Below are 21,336 nucleotides of genomic sequence, written 5' to 3'. Positions count from 1 at the left end.
TTTTAAAAAAATCGAAATAGTCCCACTTTAGTTGAGTGTGATCCAAATTAATTTACATTAATATTTTTAAAACTGTATTTAACTTTCAGCCACGTGGAATATAAACTAGAAATTTGACTTATTTTCATTTTTTACCTCATTCCCGGGCGGTATTCCCACAATGCTTTGCGGGGCTGCCCACAGTGGCCTTTATAAAATGGACGCGCCCACAGGCGTGCTGTAGTGAACCGTTAAAGAGTAAATTAGTTAATGTGAGTAAAAATAAACAAGTTAGGGTGGTATGTATTTGTTTTCAGTATGTACGTTTTCTCAATCGTAAAAGAATGTCGAAGTTTTATTTTCAGTGTGTGAAAATACATTTCTCATGAGATTTAAACAAATACTATTAAAAAGCTGCATTATAGCAGCCACGTGCAAAAAAATTCCTACCCCCACCCCCTCCAAAAAAATCCGCTTTCAAAATCTTGTACTTTTAAGTAGTTAATTTTTCTGAGTGAGATGTGTTTCTTTTAATCCTGTTTTAAAAATGAATGGTTTTATCAATTTTCCTGCCCTTAAAGAGGCCTTAGAATTGCTGCTATAATAATGTGCACTTTTTTTGCATCTGAAATATGTTTCAGTTTATTTAAAATTTTAGTAACGTGTCCAAGTTAAATACGAATATTCTTAGACGATTTTTGTGTGCAGGTCACCTGAAATTATGCAAAACCAGCTGCTGAGCAATAGTTTACCTAGATTTAATAAACTAAAACGGTAACAGTTTGTTTTATTAAAGTTTATTTTTGCAAAGCTATGGTTTTAGTTTATTATATTACTAACTTGTTTTACTACTTTACTGTAGTATTTGTATTCAGCATCCAATTGCTTATTTGTTAATAGACAAATAAGCAATGAGTTGATCTGCTTTTGGGCTAAACCTATTGCAAATTAAATCTCCTTAGCACAGTGCCTTGTATTTGCATCTTTTAAAAATAAAGTATAGATAGGAACTACAGGATTCTTGTGACTTCCAGAAGGCAGAATGTAGTGGTGTTAGGAAAAAAGTTTTGCTCCTCTATTTCCTCATGTTACAAATACTGTACTTTTGGAAGGGTGGTAAAAAGGATGCTGGGCAGTTTTATTGAATGATGGCCTTGGGCTTTACAACAACCAGCAAGTAAAAGCACACGTTTATATCGTGTCTTTGATGTTCTCAGGATTCCCCAAAGTGCCTTACAGCCGATTAATTACTTTTGAAGTGGAGTCGCTGTTTTATAGGCAAAGATGGTGGGAATTTGCAGCCAAGTTCCCACAAATACCAATGAGATGAATGACCATTTAATTTGTCCTTGGTGGTGTTGGCTGAAGGATAAATGTTTGCCAGGACATGTAAGAGCTTCTCTGCCTTTGGATAGTGCTATGGAATATTTTACATCCACCTGAAAGTACATGGGGTCTTGGTTTAATATCTTGTATGAAAGGCAGCATCAGTGATAATGCAGCACTCCCTCAGTACTGCACTGTCAGCCTTGCTTATGTGCTCAAGTTCTGAACTCGTGACCTTCTGACCAGCAAGAGTACCACCATTGAGCTAAGGCTGACACTGAATCTGAAGACAAATTACATTGGACAACTCTGAAACATCATCTAGCAGCTTAGGGGTACTTAAGTGGCAGAGACAATATATTTTTTCCCTAATGCTGTCAAATATTCAAGTATATGGAGCTGTTAAATTTTAGTTATATCTTGATTGTGCACTTGACACTATTTACGTAGGAAGTTTTATTTTTTTTTAAAAACACACACACAAGTGCTTTGGATAGCTTAATGAGCAATGGGCCTGCACATTGTGGAACGAAACTATACAGACCAAGTTTGATTCTTGGTAGGTGCCAATTTAGCTGATTGGGTTGGTAGTTGCTTTCAGTCCCTCTGAGTTGGAAAGGGGGGAGAAAAGAGAACCAGGCAGGGTTTTCACTCCTTGTGATCCAATGATCCCCTGCTGGAAATGCATACATTTACTAAATGAGCTGGGGTGGAACCTCCTCCATAGCCTGTTTGGACTCGTAGCTGACTTACACATGAGGTACAGCTACCAGAGGATTGATGGTGTGTAAAGTGTTATATTCTAGCATAATTGGGTAGAAGAGAAATGGCAGCTGGCACCGCACCATGATGTGCTATAATGTTGTAGGAAGTGGGTGCTGTATTTAAGGTCAACAATACTGCAACACTTGACGGAGGCAGAAGTTTTGTGTGATGTGGGATAAGGAGAAACAGGTGCTTTGTCCTGCTCTGTTGAAGAAGTGAAGCAGTGGTGTATGTGCTTTTTGTGCCATTGAATGGTAGGATGTAAATTGGTTACAGTTCCACTGTTCAGTGAGTGTAGAGCTGAAGCTTTCACTTACACACAGTGTGGGAGGGCAAGTCAAATTGGGCTACCACATGCACCTCCTGTACGCCAGTTCAAAAAGAACATTGGCAGAGGTGTGGGAGCAGATGACTTATTTGACAACTTATAGATGGGTGGTGCATTGGGATAGGGGATTGTACAAAGTCAATTCTAAGCGATGGCACTTTTCTGTCTGTCTGTCTTCAGAGTGCTTAGATCCCTGTGGCATTTTTGCACATGAAGGGGACTGGATGATGCACCATATCCTTTCACTTTGGGTACTGAGTTCAGTTTGGATAGAGGGATGAAAGTCTACTGTCTCTAAAGGCTATAAGGATCTTGTATGTGGGGGTGGGGGGGGGGGGTAGTGAAACAAAGCATTTAAGCATTCAATCCAGGTCCTAAAAAAAAATCTTATTTGACACAAATTAACAATATCCTTTAGACGTGTTAAAAATCAAGAGTTCATGTTGATCTGTTGAGCATTCTTCTGAATTTGGGGTTAAAGCACATTGTTGGAACAGAATTGAGGGAGTATGTGGCAGTGTAATGTTTGATCTAGGAATGCTTGTTGAATGAATGTGTGTCAGCGGAAAGTTTTTGTAGAATAGTAATGGTGGGATTATATCTATTTTAGAATCTTGGTGAAATAATGGCGGAAGAAGGAACCAGCATATCTCCTGGAGAAGTTCAAGGAGAAGCCAATGAACCAACTGATTTAACTGTGCCGGAGAAAAATGAAGATTCCAGTATCTCAAATGAAACTCAGATGGAAGGGACTGAACCTGGAGCTGACGTCTATCGATATATCAAAGGTGATCTTTTTACATCTGAGATTTACAAGATTGAAATACAGAACCTCCCAAAGTTTGTAAGTTTCAGTGATTTAAGAAAATTCCTCAGCAGGAACAGCCTGGTTCCTCATAAAATCAAACTCTTTGGAAAACGGCCTTTTGCATTTGTGACTTTTAAAGAAGAGCAAGAACGAGACCGAGCCATGGAGGTCCTTCAGGGGCAAGTTTGGAAAAATAGGAATTTGTGCGTCCGATTAGCAAAACCAAAAGCTGATCCTATTGCCAAGAAACGAAAGCAGGAAAGCTCTGAGAATGATAATCATGTGCAGAAGCGTGCTGTTCCAGCAGAAGGTTTGGACAGACCTTTAAGCGAACAAATTGCTGACGTTGTGACACCCCTATGGAACGTTCCATATGAAGAACAGCTGAAAAAGAAAGAGCAGAATGTCTTGCAAGTGTTGGCATTATTGACCACGTATGTACATTAACCTCGGGATTCTGGGTTTGGATAGTCAAGCAACTAATGTGAAGGCATGTCTTTTATAAAAACAAACACACATACACACACACACACACACACACACACTCACACACAACCCTGCCGCTTGGTCTTTTTTAATGCAGCTGCCTGATTTTCAGAAATCCAAAACTAATCCAGACTACCAAGATGGAAGTCTCTGCCAGCTGTAGGGATTCTAAATGAATTGAGTTTGGACCGTCTCAAGCCAGTTACTGGTGGGGGTCCGCAGCACACAGCTGCCCATAAATGGATTCCCATTCAGCCGGCCAGCATAGTTAGTGTGGAATGAGTTAAGTTTTGATCTAATTCTCAATGCTATTCTGACCATTTAGGTGCATTGTTGGAACAGAATAGAGGGAGCTTTGCCTTTCATTGAAAAGCCCCATACCTGACCTGGAAGTGCTGCAACTGAGTGTCCATAACAGAAGTGCGTTCCATTCGCCAGCACGGACAACCCTCACTGTTATGAGCTTAAAAAAAATCACAATAGAATATAAATTTGAATAAATAATGAGTCGTAAGTGGTTTCAGTGGAAGGTTGATCGTTATGCTGACTAGTCCTTTACAAGGTGGATGGAATCAAAATCTTTACTATTTGGATTCTTACTGGAATAGCAGTCTACATTTTGAACAGAAATTAAACTCTCAACCCTCCTGATTGTATCTACTCCCCTCTCCCAAACTTGGTTGAGGGCCTTGGCTGGCATCCCAGCATGCCAATTTTGCTCCCCATTCCGTGACTGGCGGCCAGAGCTCACTGGTACTATCCTAATGAGGTCAGCGGATCAACGCACTGTGGACCTGCTGCCATTCTCATTAGGTGCCTGCAGCATAGGCTGCACTGGGAGCAGGCAGACCCCATTTCAGGCGCAATCCAATTTCCAGACTTTGGTCTGCAGGCTTTTGGTGGTGACAGTGCAGCCCATTGGAGCACATAAGATGATAAGAAATAGGAGCAGGAGTAGGCCATACAGTCCCTCGAGTCTGCTCCGCCATTCAATAAGATCATGGCTGAATCTTCAACCTCAACAAGCACTTTCCCGCCTGATCCCCATATTCCTTGATTCCCCTAGAGTCCAAAAGTTTATCGATCTCAGCCTCGAACATATTCAACAACTCAGCATCCACAGCCCTCTGGGGTAGCGAATTCCAAAGATTCACAACCCTCTGAGTGAAGAAATTCCTCCTCATCTCAGTCTTAATTGGCTGACCCCTTACCCTGAGATTATTCCCCCCCAGTTCTAGACTCTCCAGCCAAGGGAAACAGCCTCTCAGCATCTACCCTGTCAAACCCCCTCAGAATCTTATATGTTTCAATATAATTACATCTCATTCTTCTAAACTCCAGAGAGTATAGGCCCATTCTACTCAACCTCTCCTCATAGGATAACCCTCTCTTCCCAGGAATCAATCTAGTGAACCTTCATTGCACTGCCTCCAAGGTGAGTATATCCTTCCTTAGATAAAGAGACCAAAACTGTATACAGTACTCCAGATGAAGTGTCACCAAAGCCCTTACAATTGTAGCCATGATGTGGAGATGCCGGTGATGGACTGGGGTGGACAAATGTAAGGAATCTTACAACACCAGGTTATAGTCCAACAATTTTATTTTAAAATCACAAGCTTTCGGAGATTATCCCCTAACGAAGGGGATAATCTCCGAAAGCTTGTGATTTTAAAATAAAATTGTTGGACTATAACCTGGTGTTGTAAGATTCCTTACTTACAATTGTAGTGAGACTTCCTTACACTTGGCCTTTATTGCAAGATGGTTGGAATACAACATGCCATTTGCCTTCCTAATTGCTTGCTGTACCTACATGCTAACTTTGTGTTTATTGTAGGAGGACACCCAGATCTCTTTGAACACCAACATTGAAGAGCTTATCACCATTTAAAAAGTATTCTGTTTTTCTATTCTTCCTACCAAAGTGGATAATTTCACATTTCCCCACATTATACACCATCTGCCACCTTCTTGCCCATTCACTTAATCTGTCTATATCCCTTTGCAGACTCTTTGTGTCCTCCTCACAGCTTACTTTCCCACCTAGCTTTGTATCGTCAGCAAACTTGGATACATTACACTCGGTCCCTTCATCTAAGTCATTAATATAGATTGTAAATAGCTGGGCCTATACTCTCTTGAGTTTAGAAGAATGAGAGGTAATTACATTATGAGAGGTAATTACATTATTACCTCTCATATAAGATTCTGAGGGGGTTTGACAGGGGTAGATGCTGAGATGTTGTTTCCCTTGGCTGGAGAGTCTAGAACTAGGGGGTATAGTCTCAGGGTAAGGAGTCAGCCAAACACTGATCCTTGCGGCACTCCACTAGTTACAATACCCAGTAGGAACACGTCCATCACCCCTGTGCTCACTGACCTTCATTGGCTTCTGAATCTCAATACCTGAAATTTAAAATACTCACCCTTGCTTTTAAATCCCTCCATCGCATTGCCCCTCCATATTTCTGTAACCCCCCACCCCTCAAAACTCTCCGGCTTCTTAAATGTTGCCCACCATTGGCAGAAATACCTTCAGCTGCCTAGGCTCCATAATGTGGAATTCCCTCCCTCCACAGCTCTCCATTTCTCCACCTCCCTCTCCTTTTAAGGCCCCCTTTAAAACCTACGTCTTTAACCAAACTTTTGGTCATCCAGCCTAATCTCTCCTTTTCCTTGCACAGCTGCGAAGCGCCTTGGGATGTTTTTCTACATTAAAGGCGGTGTGTAAATATGACTTCTCTAAGCTGCATAGCACAAGAAAGAGGGTAAATCAGAAGGGGTGTCTTTACTAGTGGCCCCCTGGCAGATGGACAGATGAGACATTGATAGTTGCTGGGGTGCAGGTTGGTGCCACCCTCCCGGCTGCAGAATTGCGTAGCAATGAGAACATGGCTGGAAAAAATAACTGAGGATATCTGCACTTGAAGCGTAAATGCCTTCAGTCAAGATTATTGGACTATTTTGAGGAGTTGGGGGGGGAAATTATTGCTGGGCTCTATTCTGAACTGAATTTTTAAATGGCGTCCCTCACTTGAGTGAACACATATTCTGCTGTGTCACTGTGCTATGGGATGCAGGGACACTGAGCCCTTGGCAGAACTTGCCAACCTCATTAGGCATGTTTCAAAGGTTATTGGGCCAGACACGATGAGGCAGTATCTGGAGAGCTTGTATTGCTGACTCATCGCTGAGCAGCATTGATCTGTGGACACTTAGAAGTCTAGTCTGAGTTGGCCTACCTGACTGAACAAGGAAATGAAGCTCCTAAACAAAATTGTGAAGGGGGTGAAGAAGGAAAATCAAATTTAAAAGCAAAAAAAACTGTACCCCAAACTAGAGAGATTTGTAGAGCGCCTTATCACACTTCAAAGTAATTCACACAGTAAATTTGAAGTGCAGTGATTATTATTAAGTAGTCAAATATTGCAGCCAATCTGCACCAACATGCTCCACAAACAGCACTGAAATGGATCAGTTAATTGGGTTTTTTATGGTACAACTTCTTAATTTAGTGGAATCTAATTGGTGCCCCATATATAATTTTTTTTAACTATTAGGGAAATAGGAACCCATAATCGAGCCTTCGTGCCATGGGTGTTTCAACAGAAAAAGATATACGGAGGAACCTGTTGTCCATTCGAGGGAGTGAAACCATCACCTCTACAGGTACGGTAACATCAGAGTAAGTCACAAGACTGAATTCATGTCCACTAAGATATTTGCTGTGTTGTTTCATTAGAAATATCTTGCAATCCTGTTAAGGATGTAGATGCCTTAAAAGTGCCTCATGGTGTTGCCTTTTTTAAAATTTAGATCTTTGTTTCTTCTTGTAGCTGAAATCTTTCCTAACATCTGAATGAACAAAAGAATAATGATTCTGGTGAGCCCTCTGAGGGAGGGGGGAGCTTAAGTTCAAATACATTATTGTAATTGTACAGAAAAGCTGATCCTCAGATTTTCTGATTGAGCCTTCTGGATCCGGATGCCAGCCGATCCAGTTTGATGAATGCAGTTAGAGGGACAGAAACGGCAGTGAACTACAGAGCCTCCAAATGGAGCCTCAGTAGTGGAAATAGTTCTTGCGCATTTAGAGAAGCATGAATATTGAAAGCCTATATTGCTAAATGTAAATAGACACCCCAGTCTTTTTCTGCAAACTTTGCTAGACCAGAAACACTCTACTAGCGAATAAGGTAGTAGCCATTTTGGCAGGGAATTCGACTCCTTCCCCCCCCACACACACAATAATGTATTTGAACTTTAACATCTTATATTTTAACATTTGGCGTTCATCTAAGAATTGTTGCCTAACTTTCCAAAATCCTAACTGGGATGCTACCTGAATCCATTCAGCGACGTGAAATGTAGCGGCTACAACAGTGCAGGTTTGATGTTTGTACTAATGGTTTCAATCGTGCCAGTTTTATCTTTAGCGTTGCGATTTTTTGTTTCAGACTGAATACCGTAACAAGTGCGAGTTTCTAATTGGCGTTGGAGCAAATGGAAAAGATAAAACTATAGGATGTCGCTTGGGTAAATACAAGGGTGGATCGTGTGCAGTTGTAGAGCCGTTTGATACGATTCACATTCCTGCCAAAACGAAAGAAGTTGCGAAGGCATTTCAGGACTACATAAGGTTATTGAAGCTGCTCACTATTTCGGTGGAACAAATAGTGTGTAATAAGATTACTGTGTTATTTTTCTGTTGAGTTGGATTATTACAGTATTTTTTCCATATCCCTTTTTTTTGCTGCTGCTTCCCTTTGTCTGCCCCAGAAATGGTGTCTCCCATTCACCTGGAAAGCTGCAAAATCTGAGATCTTGCTTCTCTACCAGTTCTGCCCAATGCCCCTTTATGTTGGTTTGAAGGAAGGCATGCATTTCAGCCAGGCTGGGAGCCTGGGTTCATTTCTCGTGATCTGGTGAAATACACCCAAATGCAAATAGCAGACAAGGGTGGGAATCCGACCTGTGCTGTTTTGCATACACGTGTTGCAGCTTGAAATACCAATCCAACATTCTTGTATTTTTGTCACAATGACCTGCAAAATTCTATACAGCAATCAGCGCATTTATTTTTTTGCAAACCACTTGGCAATCTAAAATATGTGGACTCTTTTGAAATAGTTTAGTTGTATGTGGGTGGTCGTTGTTGTGTGGTTGTCTTAGCTGCTACTAAAAACAAAACAGCAGCATTGTTTCAGACAATCCTCTGGTGATTACACGACGTGCAGACAGAATAGATATAGGGGAAATCCACTCCAGATGGGCTTTTGCTTGTGTGCCAATTTGGTTATACAATGTCAAGGAAAGTACAGTAGCAGCAAAATGGAAAATTTATTAAGATCATGCTGAAATAATTCATATTCAAGCTACAGAAAGTCCCTCTCTTTCCCCTCCCCCCTTCCCATTCTATTTAAAAGTTTATTGAATTTCTGATTGTGTTTTGGTTCGCAGGTCATCTCCTTATTCCGTGTATAGCCCAGAAACATATGAAGGTCACTGGAAGCAGTTGACTGTACGCATCACTAGAGCCAAGCAGATCATGGCTATAATTTACTTCAACCCTCAGGTACTATTCAGTAATTACGTTCTTGAAGTCTTATCGTCTCATGGTCATTTTGTACTTCAGTACTAAGTCAAGAGAAAATGGATGTAGAACGGTTAATGTACCAAATGTAGAATTCATCCGGGCTGTCACATAAAGGTGGCTAGCTATTTGTACACTTACCAATGCCAGTTGTCTGTCTTTTGTTCCTGTGTTTTTATGTCTACCTGTTCATTGGAGGCAGCTTGGGAACAGACATTTGCTGACGTTCTGCTGCAGCAACATCTTGAATTGAGAGTGCTGCCCTCTGTCCCATTCATTGCCACGGGGTAAAGTACTGTCTTCATATCAAAGTGATTCCACAAAAACTTCTGCTGTGGGGCTGCCGTCGACTAGCAGTTCTGAAGCATAAAACGCAGTTTTAAAAAAAGATAGAAAATTGTTCTAGTCTACACTTTCAGCGATTTCTGACGCCTTGAGTCCCATGAAAACTGCTAAGTTCTCAGTAGGCCAATCTGTTATCGGCTGATGATGTGAATGTTACTTGACAGTCCTGACCAATGTGGGTGGAATTGCTTATTACGTAGATCTGGTTGAATGAGCACTTGAAGAGGTCATCAGTTGTCTAGGTAGATTGAACCAATCGTTTTGGCTTCTACACTGTACTATTGACTTTTTTTCCCTATTAAAACCATACAATTTTTAAAGGGATTTTTAAGTAATACTTGGGAGTACATTACAAAACAATAACGCAAGGATTTGGATGACAGCAACTATGGAAGGACAAGTATTAGGCTTACAAGGTCATGTGAACCCAGAAGACTTTATTACACCCTCAAACACATTACCAACCACTTTTAAGGTGTGAATTCCTCTTCTCTTCCTCAATCATGACCTGCCCCCAAGCTCTGCTGCTCTGAGTTGACCACTAGAGAGACAGGGGAGGCATAATTCTCACCCAGTGACCATTACTCAGCACCTCTGAACAGTGGCTTTGTTCAGATTCAGAAATTTCTGTCATGGGACTATGTGTATGCTGTACAATTACTGTTAATTTGTGTCTGTTTTTGTTGCCTCTTTCGTAGTTTCACTGCTAGTTTTTCCTAATTTCTTGGTGAGCTTCTATGTTTTTTAAAAAAAAATTCTCCCCCCTGTTTTTAGAAACTAACCAAACAGGAACTAGAAGAACTGCAAGGTGAATTAGCCAAATATTTCACAGAAGGTGATGGGAAGGATTGTGGAGTAACTTCACTTTACTTTGCGGAAGAAGGTCAGAGGTAAGGAATTATCCAGATTTGAGAAATTGTGTTTAGCACCAATTTCAATGGATTATCTGGGAACTTTTTAAAATTGTTAAACTTTTTAATGTTGGTTCACTGGACTCTTCACCAATTTTAAGAGAGGATTTACCAGCATTCAGATGCCTATGAAAGGAGCTCTGCCCATGGGAAGGTAAATACCTGCTCCAACCTTCACTTTGTTTTACCAGAGAACTGGCAATGTAACTCAGCAGTCTCTCCATGTCACTGTGTACTGATCCAGTACCAACCAGCACTTCTTCCTGACCTGGCTGAATATATTGCCGCATAAATAAAATTAGATAAATTAAAAGAAAATTACACAATTTACCTTATAATCAAACATTGCTGTAAAAATCCGTTTTGTATTCCATATTCCTACCTTGCTTTTTCTTATCGGGGGCCTTCCTGTGTGACAGGGGAGGGGATGCGTGGTGTTATAACTGGGTAGCCAGTTGGTGAAGGATAGAATATGGGAGCCTGGTCTTCAGTTGCTTCCAAGCCTTTATTCACAGAGCACAACATAACACACCCTCCTATAAATGGATACAAGAGAGTTCCCAATTGATACCCACCACTTGAATATAATTAACATTAATTGATATAAATCACACAGATACAATTAACAGGTGGGACTCTTTCGTGTAGAGTTACAGCATGAAAACAGGCTGTCTGTCCCATTTAAGTTTGGGTCAGTGTTTTTTTCTTGTCTCCAGCTTCATTTCCTAAATTGTTTTTTTTTACTTTACAATCCATCTCAATGACTCATGAATGACCCCAGGTTCTGTTACCTGCGCATGCATGACAGCTCATAAACCCTTCCAGTTTTTCTGTTGGTTTGATTCTTTCCGACCTCCCCCCTCCCCACAGATTTCTGATCACCTGGCTCTCTACCCACCCACACTACTGATTATCTCTTCCATATCACAAAAGCATAGATGCAAAATAAAAACAGGAGAGGAGCTTAAGATAAATTTCAAAAGGTCAAGAGCTGGAAAGGGAAATGAAAGGCATAGATGAGGAAGAGTCAGGAAGGGATGGTCAACAAAGGGGAAACGGAATCCTCCGAACAAGAGCTCTAAGATCTGAGATCATCCTGGTCTTCCTCCTTTGCACCCTCTCCAGAACCTTGGCATCCTTCACTATCTGCAGGTACCAAATCTGGACACCATGATTCAAGTGCGAACATACCAGAACTGTATAGTCGAACTATAGTATTCTTGGGTTTTGTACATTGCCTGGGCAGCTTTGACAAGTGAACCCCAGTCACATTACAAACTTGAGCACGTAGTTTAGGCTGACACTTGAGTGCATTATTAAGGGAGTGCTGCATTGTTTGAGATGCTGTCTTTCAGATGAGACGTTAAACCAAGTCACCGTCTGTCTGCTAATCGGATGTAAAAGACCCATAGCACTATTTAAGGGATAAGAGTTCTATCAGTGTTCTGACCAACATTCGTCCCTCAACCAACACCACCAGAAAGTAATTATCCAGTCATTTGATCTTTGTGGGACCTTGCTGCAAATTGCCCACATGACTACACTTCAAAGGTTATAAAGGTTCAAACTTCATTGATAATAAAGTGCTTGGGACATCCTGAGGATGTGTTAAAGTGCCATAGAAATGCAGGTTATTTTTCTTTCTCGAACTGCATCAGTTGTCAAAATCTCTAATTGAAAAGTTGAATACTTTCAGAAAATCTCCTAACTTGGAAGACTTGCCTTTGGACCACGTGACTGGGGAAAAGTACATATATGAAGAGCTCCTTGGACTTAAATTCAGAATTTCTCCTCATGCATTTTTCCAGGTGAAATTGAATTTTTTAAATATTGTTTAAAGCTGAACTTTTATTTTGCCTTTGAGGATGTAGTGCTAGCGAATGGAACACATTCTGTTGTAGGTTCTTGGTGTGCATATCAAGCATTTCCCGTTTGAGTATAGCACAGCTAGATGGACAGCTCTACCCTGCTCTGACAGGTGCTTAAACACCAGCTTGAGAAGGGTCCCACCTACTGCACCAGTGTGGCATTTTTATCTCCCACAGCAACCATTTTTGTGACTGCTTGGCGAGCTTTGATATTTACTGCCAAATTATGGACTGCTTTGTGCTGCAGTCATCAGCCTACCAGGAAGTGGGTTTATACTATTCAAACACTTATCACATAGGGACTTTACAGTCCAGAGAGGGTACAAACAGGAATAAGCTTTACGTCTCAGCTGGTTTTAAACCCTGGCCGCAGAGGGGAAAGGACGGTGTACTAACCCACTACACAGCCTGGTTCCCAAAAACATTTAAAATTTGGATTCTGCTGTGAACTTTGCCAGCGTGGAGTGGTGGGATGTAGGTTTTTGTTCTTTCTACCACCTGCACGCCCTGCTAAGTTCCCAATGTCGGCGACATTGTTGAGGGAAGGCATAGAAAAGATGGCTAGTGCTTCCCCCGAGGGAGGGAAAATTTGAAGAGATGTGGGGAATGTTGAGTGATGACCTTGCATGCTCTACCATTTTGTTGCACAGGAAGTTAATACATCAGCATCCTGTGTCACAAGGCACTCCACTATATTCCTCCATTTTATTGTTCCTGCCTCACTTAGGTAAGGAAATAAACTGGGAAAGGGCATGTTAAGTGCATAATATGTACAGCATAGAAACGGGCCATTCGACCCAACTGATCTATGCTAGTGTTTATACTCTACACCAGCCTCCTTCAACTCTAATTACCTTTTCCCACCATGTCGCTATATCCCTCTATTCCCTTCTGCTTCATGTATTTATCAAGCCTCCGGTTAAATGCATCAGTGCCATCTCCTTCAACCACTTCCATGTGGCAGCAAGCTCCACATTCTCACCATTCTCTGTAAAGAAACTTCTACATTCTTTATTTGGTCTGTAGTGTCTACCTTATTGGGAGCCAGGCATCTCCCCATATCAGGATAAAGAAAATCAGAATCATCATTCGGCTGCTATTGTCTGACTGAAAAGTAGCTTTTGTTGAGACCTGCAACCAGGGCTGATTTCCTGACGGCAGGAGGTGTGTCCTGGTTTGTTCGGGGACAAAAGGGGCTGTTTTGTGCTGGGGACTTAATAACCCGATTAATTAAGTATTATTACTCTGATGTATATTACTCTGATGTAAACATTTTCGTATCTAGGTGAACACCCAGGCTGCGGAGGTGCTTTATTCAGCAGTTGGAGACTGGGCCCATCTTAACCAAGACAGTATAGTCTTGGATGTTTGCTGTGGCACTGGAACTATTGGGCTTTCCCTGGCAAAGGTATGTGAAAGGTTTCCTTTTGAGAAACCTTGAAGGATCCAGGGCCATAGTGCAAAGCGTCAACAACATTGAAAAGAGTAGGAGAGATCGTTTGGGGGAAACTTGGGTTGATGTTAAGCCTGGGTTTTAAAATCTTGTGGAATGTAGGGGTTAGGGAAGACTTAGTAATTCCACAGTTTTGAGGTTCTGGGGAGAGGGAAAGAGTTAGAGGAGGAGACAGTGATGAATCTTGATTTCAGAAAAAGTGAAAGTAGCTACTTGAACTTAAAAACTATCAATTCAGACTGCAGTACCTTGCAATGTATTCACTGAAATTGAATTGATGTCCATGTTATTGCCTCCATCCTCAACACAGTTGGTATCTCTACTCAAGAACGTCACTGCCTGTTGCTGCACTCTTTTGCCAACAGTATCAAAAGTCAGCAGAAGTTTCCATATCCAATAAGTAGCATGAATATTTGTTTTCCTGCCCAAGTTACTTAAAGCTACCTTCGCTTTCTTATCTCTGATCTTCTCTTGCTTGTTCGCTCATCATGCTATGTGATGTGTTGAAAGGTAAAGCAGCACTAGAAGGGAAATTGGTGGACGATTTCTGTATTTGCACTACTCGAGTCAGGCTGAGAAGGAATCCATCTGGTTTCTCTATTTATCCATGCAAAAAGATAGAATTGAAAAGCGAAGATGATACTGTAAAGAAACTTGATTAGACCACACAGAGTACTGTGAATAGTTCTGGTCCCCATATTATAAAAAGGATGTAGAGGCATGGGAGAGGGTGCAAAAAAGATTCACAAGGATGATAACAGATCTGAGAGGATATATTTATCAGGAAAGACTAAACAGGCTGGGGCTCTTTTCTCTAGAGAATAGAAGGTTGAGGGATGACCTGATAGAGGTCTTTAAGATCAGGAAAGGGTTTCAAAGGGTTGACATAGAGAATATGTTTCCACTTGTGGGGGAATCCAAAAGTAGATGTCATCAATTTAAGATTGTCACTAATAAACCCAAAAGGGAATTCAGGAGAAACATCTTAACCCAGTGGTAAGAATGTGGAACACGCTACCGCAAGAAGTAGTTGAGGCAAATAGCATAGATGCATTTAAGGGGAAGCTAGATAAGCACACAAAGGAGAAAGGAATAGAAGGGTATGCTGATAGGGTTAGATGAAGTAGGGAAGGAGGAGGCTTGTGTGGAGTATAAACTCCGGCATAGACCAGTTGGGCCGAATGGCCTGTTTCTGTGCTGTAGACTCAAAGTATTTGACCCTTCCATGTGTTGTCTTCCCTATGGGCAGTGGCATGGCAGAGTCTAAGAATCTGCAAACATCCTATAAACAAACTCTAATTGACCTGCGGACCGAGTAGGACCCATAGGGAGTACCTGGAACAGTGGCCTTAAAAGGTTAACAGCTAAACATTGCAGCTATATTCTAGGCTTCAGACTCCTCTAGCTTCAACACTGGAGATCAACTAGTATTTCTAAAATTTGTTGAAGCATTAGAGTAACAGAAGGAATATTGGGATTAGATATTTTGATAATTAGGATTAACAATATTTTTTTATCTTCTCACTCAGAGAGTGAAGAAAGTTATTGGAATTGAAATGTGCCAGGAAGCTGTAGAAGATGCTAAAGTGAATGCAGAGTTAAATGGTTAGTACTTAATAACATCTCTGGTAAATTGACTTCTTAATCTTAATCAAGCCAAATCTGGATTTCCTGTTTCAGAACCTTCTCCCCTAAACCACCATGTTAATGCTACTACTGCGGTGCCTTCCTTAGTCATAACAGCAGGATGGTCCATCTCTTGGCCCCACCCCAGATACTGTCAAAGCCACATCTTGATCAACATGATCATGACGGATATGGGAAAGAGATCGATCTTATTTGTTCTCTTCCCTCTGCCGCAAGCTCATTTTTGCAGCCTCTCATGAATAACCAGGCTGAACCTGCAGAAAGTCTCCCAGGGAATATTCAGTAGCAATTGTTGTTCACAGCTTGGATTCAAGCAGATACTGAAATTCTCACTGATTCAAGTCAGATGAGGAAGCAGTCAAATTTTATTACAAGCTTGTTAGTATACAGTGAAACCTGTACAAACGGAAACCCCTAAAAAATGGACACCTTCAAAAAAACAGACTCTTATTAACAATCCCAAATAACCTGCATTGCAATAGATACGAGCTGCACCTTGAAACCACAGACACTCGCAAATTACGAACTACGGACAGCTTTCAACACACCAAGTCTGTTTACAACTTAAAACACTCACTGAGCTAAGCGTAAGGAGTCTTACAACACCAGGTTATAGTCCAACAGCTTCATTTAAAATCACAAGCTTTCGGAGGCTTCCTCCTTCGTCAGGTGAGTGTGGGATTCCATGAAAGGTACCGCATATATAGTCAGAGAACAATGCCTGGTGATTACAGATAATCTTTCCAACTGCCCGTTATCAAGGCAATCAAAGGAGTTGAATAGTGTTCAGACAGAGAGACATTACATACAAGACTACTGAATATACAAACGGTCAGAACCCAAAGACAGAGAGAGAGAGAGAGAGAGAGAGAGAAACATCCAAAAGGAAGAGAAAGAGAGAGAATGACCAGTTGTATTAAAAACAGGTAACTTTTTTTCGCTGGTGGGGTTACGTGTAGCGTGACATGAACCCAAGATCCCGGTTGAGGCAAGATCCCGTGTGAGATGGCAGCGGGTGAAAGAAACAGCTTTTGTGGGATGGGGATCTCCTTACCCAGCATCCATAGCAGCCAGGAAACTGCTTTATCTCTGGGATTGAATGCTTGCATGGCTCGATCCCAAGGATAGAGCGCTTTCTCTGCTGCTATGGATGCTGAGTAAAGAATGCCAACTGCTGTTGGAGAATCCTCTGGCTCAGTGCTGTCACCCATAGAGAGCCGGGACCTCATGGAGCGCAGTCAGGAGGAGGCTGGAGTCGTCCATCTGGGTTCTTGGAACTTCTCGCACAACAGCTGCTGGTGCGAAACCCCAAGCAAAAATAGTCAACTACAGGGGACCCAATCTTTAAGGTAAATGCAATAATATTTGTAGATGTCACATGGTCGGATGTCACCATCAAACCTCCAGGAATGCCTCCAACCAGATTTGGCAACCGTAGGAGGGAGGGGGTCCCGGATGTTGGTCCGCAGGACGTTAAACCCCCCCTCCTCCCCCCAATTTGGCTGGGATCTCCCAGGCACTCCGGCCCGACAGCAGCCAACGTAGCAGATCCTCGAATCAGGACATCCCTCTCTCAATGGAAAAGGTCTCTGGGATGGCAATGAACTGAAATCACATCCCGCTGGCAGGGCTTCAGAATTAGACACGATCGCAGGTGAGAGCAAAAAAAAGGAACGCTGCAGGATATTTGGCTCATCCAGTTTACTGTACATACAATGGCCATTTTGAAAATAAGGACACCTGATGCAAGTCCCTTAGGTGTCCCTAATTTACAGGTTTCACTGTATTCTAGAAGTTCCACTGGTATAAGCATAATTTTGATGCAGTTTTCAAATCATTCTCTTTATGATATACATCAAAGTATATTAATGTCTTGCAGTTTACACAAATGCTCTTATTCAAGGCTGGCAGGAAGCATATTTGTTTTAATCACTGTATGTTGACATTTTTGTTTCCATTCAGGTCTATCCAATGTGGAATTCTTATGTGGGAAAGCTGAAGATCTCTTTCCCACTGTAATTAACTCTATAACATCGCAAAACTTGGTTGCTATTGTGGACCCACCCAGGGCAGGACTGCGTAAGAACCATTTTGATACTGAACACTGCATTACTGAATGTTGCCAGTCCAGGATTACAGACATTTTTTGTTGTATTTTTTCCTCTTAAGAACTGAGCATCCTATATTCTATTAACATTGTGCTTTTTTTTTGCATCTAACCATTTTTTGACTTACAGATTCCAGAGTTGTACTAGCAATAAGAAGAGCAGAACACCTGAAAAGTCTAATTTATGTTGCTTGTAATGCCCGAGCAGCTATGAACAATTTTGTGGAGTAAGTTTATGTACTTATTATTTTAGCACTTTTAATATAAAAATGTAGTTGAGGAACTGTTATACAAATTCAGATTTTTTTTCTGGGATATAAAAGCACAACACAGTAAAACCTGCAAATTGTTTCAGGTAGAGCTGCATCACTCCAATTTTTACTTGTAATCGTATTGTGTGCAGTGCCCTAATGATGAGACAAGGTATCACCTCTTATTTCCTCCATACATTTTACTTCACAGTTATGAATGCTGGCTTGCAGGATAGCAGTCTTAAGTGCAGTGCTGTCCCACCTGCTGGCATGAAGTACCAGATTTTGATGGGGTTAAGTTCCCAACCATTTCACACAGAATGGCTGCACTATGTGGATTTAAACATGGGAGATGAGTGCACTGAAGCCACTTCTGCAACTTGGCCTTCAGGTTGCGACCAACATACTGGGGACATGCAACTTGCATATACTGGCATGAAACCATGGCTCAAACACTAGAGATTGGGAGCATTTGCAAAGGTGGATGATTAAGAACCTTGCAATTAATGGGGATAGACAATTGAGTGTACTGCTCAGCAGGTGAACTGTGCAATGGATGGGGAATTATATGCTGAAAATTAATAGGAATAGAAAAGTGGATTGAACTTACCAGGTTCCAATTAAAATTACAGTGCTGCTGTGCAGAGGGTGAAAATGGGAAAAATTCCAGTTAATAGAACACTAGATGTCCCAACTAATACTTTTGTTTACTGATTATTGTGGTGCGATTGGTTTATTGTGGTAACAGTATATAAATGAGAAAGTTGTTTAAACTAATTGATCTGCAGTAGAATCTGTACTTGTGATTTGAATATAAATAGCAATTTTGAAAAAAGTTTTAAGTTAATGCAAGTAATTTGCAAACGTTGTATAACTATCTTCTCTGCTACCACTGTTGAACTGATTTTATAAATTAATCAATTGTAGGAGATGCAGCTATAATTTGAGTTTAAAAATGTGCTTTGTTTAAAAGGTTTCCAAAATTAAATATATTTTTCAAAAATGAGCCTTTACTCTGCCAGCTCTAGAATGGCTGAGTTTCTCACTGAGAGCTGAAGGTTGGGGGTCTTTACCCAGGCTAAATGAATCAACAGCATTCTGATCAAATTTGAAGCAAACTACTATATAAATGACTTTTTTCCTCCCCCTTTGCCACAGCCTTTGTCGTGCCCCATCTCACCGAGTGAAGGGATTTCCTTTCCGTCCAGTTAAAGCCATGGCTGTCGATCTCTTCCCACATACAATGTACTATGAGCTGTTAATATTGTTTGAGAGGGTGGAATAAGATCAGATGTTCCAGAACCGACCGGAGCACACTGAAAGCAAGGCTAAATCTGATGCAAATGACCTGGAGTTAAAAATAATGAAATTTGGGATTAACCAAAGAAGCTACCTTGAAGATCACATCTTCATATCTACCATGTGCATAACTTTCTGCAGCATGTAATTATTTTATTTCCTTTCTGTATGATGTTAGAATACAATTTTTTTTATGTACAATATTTAAGTAATTTCAAGTGTTTTAACTAAGTCACCACAGTGGCTGCTGTGATTAGGACTTCAATCTGAATGATTCATGTACTCCATATAAAATATTCCCACTGTGTATGAATTTGTTGGAACTAAATAAAATCTGTGGTCAGTACTTGAAGGTTATGATCATTTGTTGGTCAATTATATTTCTAATAGGTTTCATGTCTGTGCCCTTGTAAGCAACACATCAATGAGATAACTAATTAAACTGTTTTGGCAGTGTTTGAGGGATAAATGTTTGCCAGTACACCAGAAGAACTCCCTTGCTCCTAAAATAGCACAAAGGGATATTTATACATCCACCTGGGATGGCAGACAATGCCTTGGTTTTACATCTCAGCTGAAAGACAGGACCGATAGTACAGTGCTCCCTCAGTGCTTCAGCTGATTATAAAGCTCAAAGCTCTGGCAGTGTCTGCCTCCAACTTTCTTCCTCCTTGCCTGTGAGATACAACCACCAGTGCTTCCTACTGATATGGCGAGAGCAGAAGCAAGCTACATTGCAGAAAAAACATGTCAGAATCCCTTCCCTCCCACTTCATTATATAAAAAAAACTTGCATTTCTATAGCACCTTTCATGACCTCAGGCTATCTCAAGTGCTTTACGTGTAGTCAGTTATAATGTAGAAAATGTGGCAGCCAATTTGTGGACAGCAAGTAAGAAGTGACCAATCTATTTTGTTGGTATTGGTTGAGATGAATGTTGGCTAAGATATCGAGAGCCTCCCTGCTCTTCTTTGAATAGTGCCGAGGGATTATCCATTTAATATCTTGTCCAAGCAATGGCATACTCCATTGAGGTACTAAATCAGCCTAGGCTAGGTGCACAACTATACATCTGATAACATACTGATGTGGACCTCTAACTATTGCTGCTAAAAATATATATACACAAAAAAAGTTGAAGATTAGCATTGCTGATGAGTGCTTATCCGAAAGGAGTTGCTTGCTGGGCATAGATTCATTTGGGGCAGCACCATATAAAATACAAGGCAGGGCATTTCTTTCAGATAGTCAGTTTGTAAATATTGTCCCCTTTTAGTGGTTTCCTGAAAAGTCAGTTTTTGTGGTTTCTCCACCCCTGCACACAGTATTAGCTAATACTCAGAATATTGTATGGGCCATCTCTGAATATGAGTCAGTACTAAATATAGACATCGCTCCCTCCAATTGGTTTCTCATGACCAGCATATAAAGAAATCATTTCTTCAGATAAAGCATATTTTGCATCACTTCACACAATCAAAATAAATGTTTACATGCTGCCACAGCATAGTTAGGCACATGTCAACATCAGTGCATAGCCATGGTTCTTGTTAATTTCAGATGAGTTTTTAAATTTACCTACCATGAAAGGTGGGGGCACTTTCTGACCAAGTCCCCCCATTAAAGCATCCAATTGGTTCTTCAATGATTCCAGGTTTTTTACCTCCACTGCTCTATTCATGTCCACTCCATTAATCACTCTGAAGAACTTTGCTCTCAGTCCTACGTTTGCCTTTTATTAGTTTGAACTTGTAGCCTCTTGTTCCACTCATTATTTAAAAGAATATTCTGGTTTTACTTTGTCTATACCATTTAGTATCTTAAAGGTATACAAGATCACATCTCAGATGCCTCTTTCCAGGCTGAAAAGCCCAAGTCTTGCTGATCTTTCATCTAACTTAGATCTCTAAAACTACAAGTACTACAAAAGTACTCAATGTGTGGTCAGACTAGAGCACGATATATGACTGATGTCCTCTGAATTATATACTACCAATTTAGCTACATCGTTCAACATTCTATTGGTTTTGTTGATTGCTGCTCTGCATTGGTTGAACCTGTTGAGTAATTAGACCCCTGTCTCTTTCAACTTCATCCTTCGCCTTTTCAACACATTTTATGGAATATGTGTGTTGCCCATTTTTCCTTCCAATGTGGACTACTTTG

General features: G+C 40.9%; 1 protein-coding gene across 2 annotated transcripts; it reads left to right on the top strand.

Annotated features, from left to right (window-relative positions):
• The first annotated feature begins 175 nt into the window (after nt 1-175).
• On the top strand, nt 176-19,526 carry trmt2a (tRNA methyltransferase 2 homolog A). 2 transcript variants are annotated; one of them, XM_068006128.1, is made up of 12 exons: nt 176-251; nt 3,009-3,640; nt 7,256-7,364; nt 8,153-8,334; nt 9,156-9,270; nt 10,408-10,523; nt 12,241-12,352; nt 13,698-13,820; nt 15,395-15,470; nt 17,475-17,591; nt 17,750-17,846; nt 19,029-19,526. In XM_068006128.1, exons 2-12 carry the CDS (start codon nt 3,024-3,026, stop codon nt 19,153-19,155), a joined length of 1,791 nt encoding a protein of 596 aa, XP_067862229.1. In that variant the 5' UTR covers nt 176-251; nt 3,009-3,023; the 3' UTR covers nt 19,156-19,526. The 2 variants fall into 2 exon arrangements, with proteins under 2 accessions (XP_067862229.1, XP_067862230.1); XM_068006129.1 differs by having other exon boundaries at nt 205-278.
• The last annotated feature ends 1,810 nt before the right edge of the window (nt 19,527-21,336 follow it).

This window comes from Heptranchias perlo, chromosome 25, assembly GCF_035084215.1.
Source record: "Heptranchias perlo isolate sHepPer1 chromosome 25, sHepPer1.hap1, whole genome shotgun sequence".
NCBI lineage: Eukaryota > Metazoa > Chordata > Chondrichthyes > Hexanchiformes > Hexanchidae > Heptranchias > Heptranchias perlo.
This window is presented reverse-complemented; position numbering and strand designations above follow the sequence as displayed.

Bases quoted from the DNA above. Each gene is read 5' to 3' on its own strand.
- trmt2a (XM_068006128.1), top strand. From the start codon at position 3,024: ATGGCGGAAGAAGGAACCAGCATATCTCCTGGAGAAGTTCAAGGAGAA. The intron at 13,821-15,394 runs GTATGTGAAAGG...CTTCTCACTCAG, and splicing joins TTGGGCTTTCCCTGGCAAAG to AGAGTGAAGAAAGTTATTGG. The intron at 17,592-17,749 runs GTAAGAACCATT...TTTGACTTACAG, and splicing joins CCCACCCAGGGCAGGACTGC to ATTCCAGAGTTGTACTAGCA.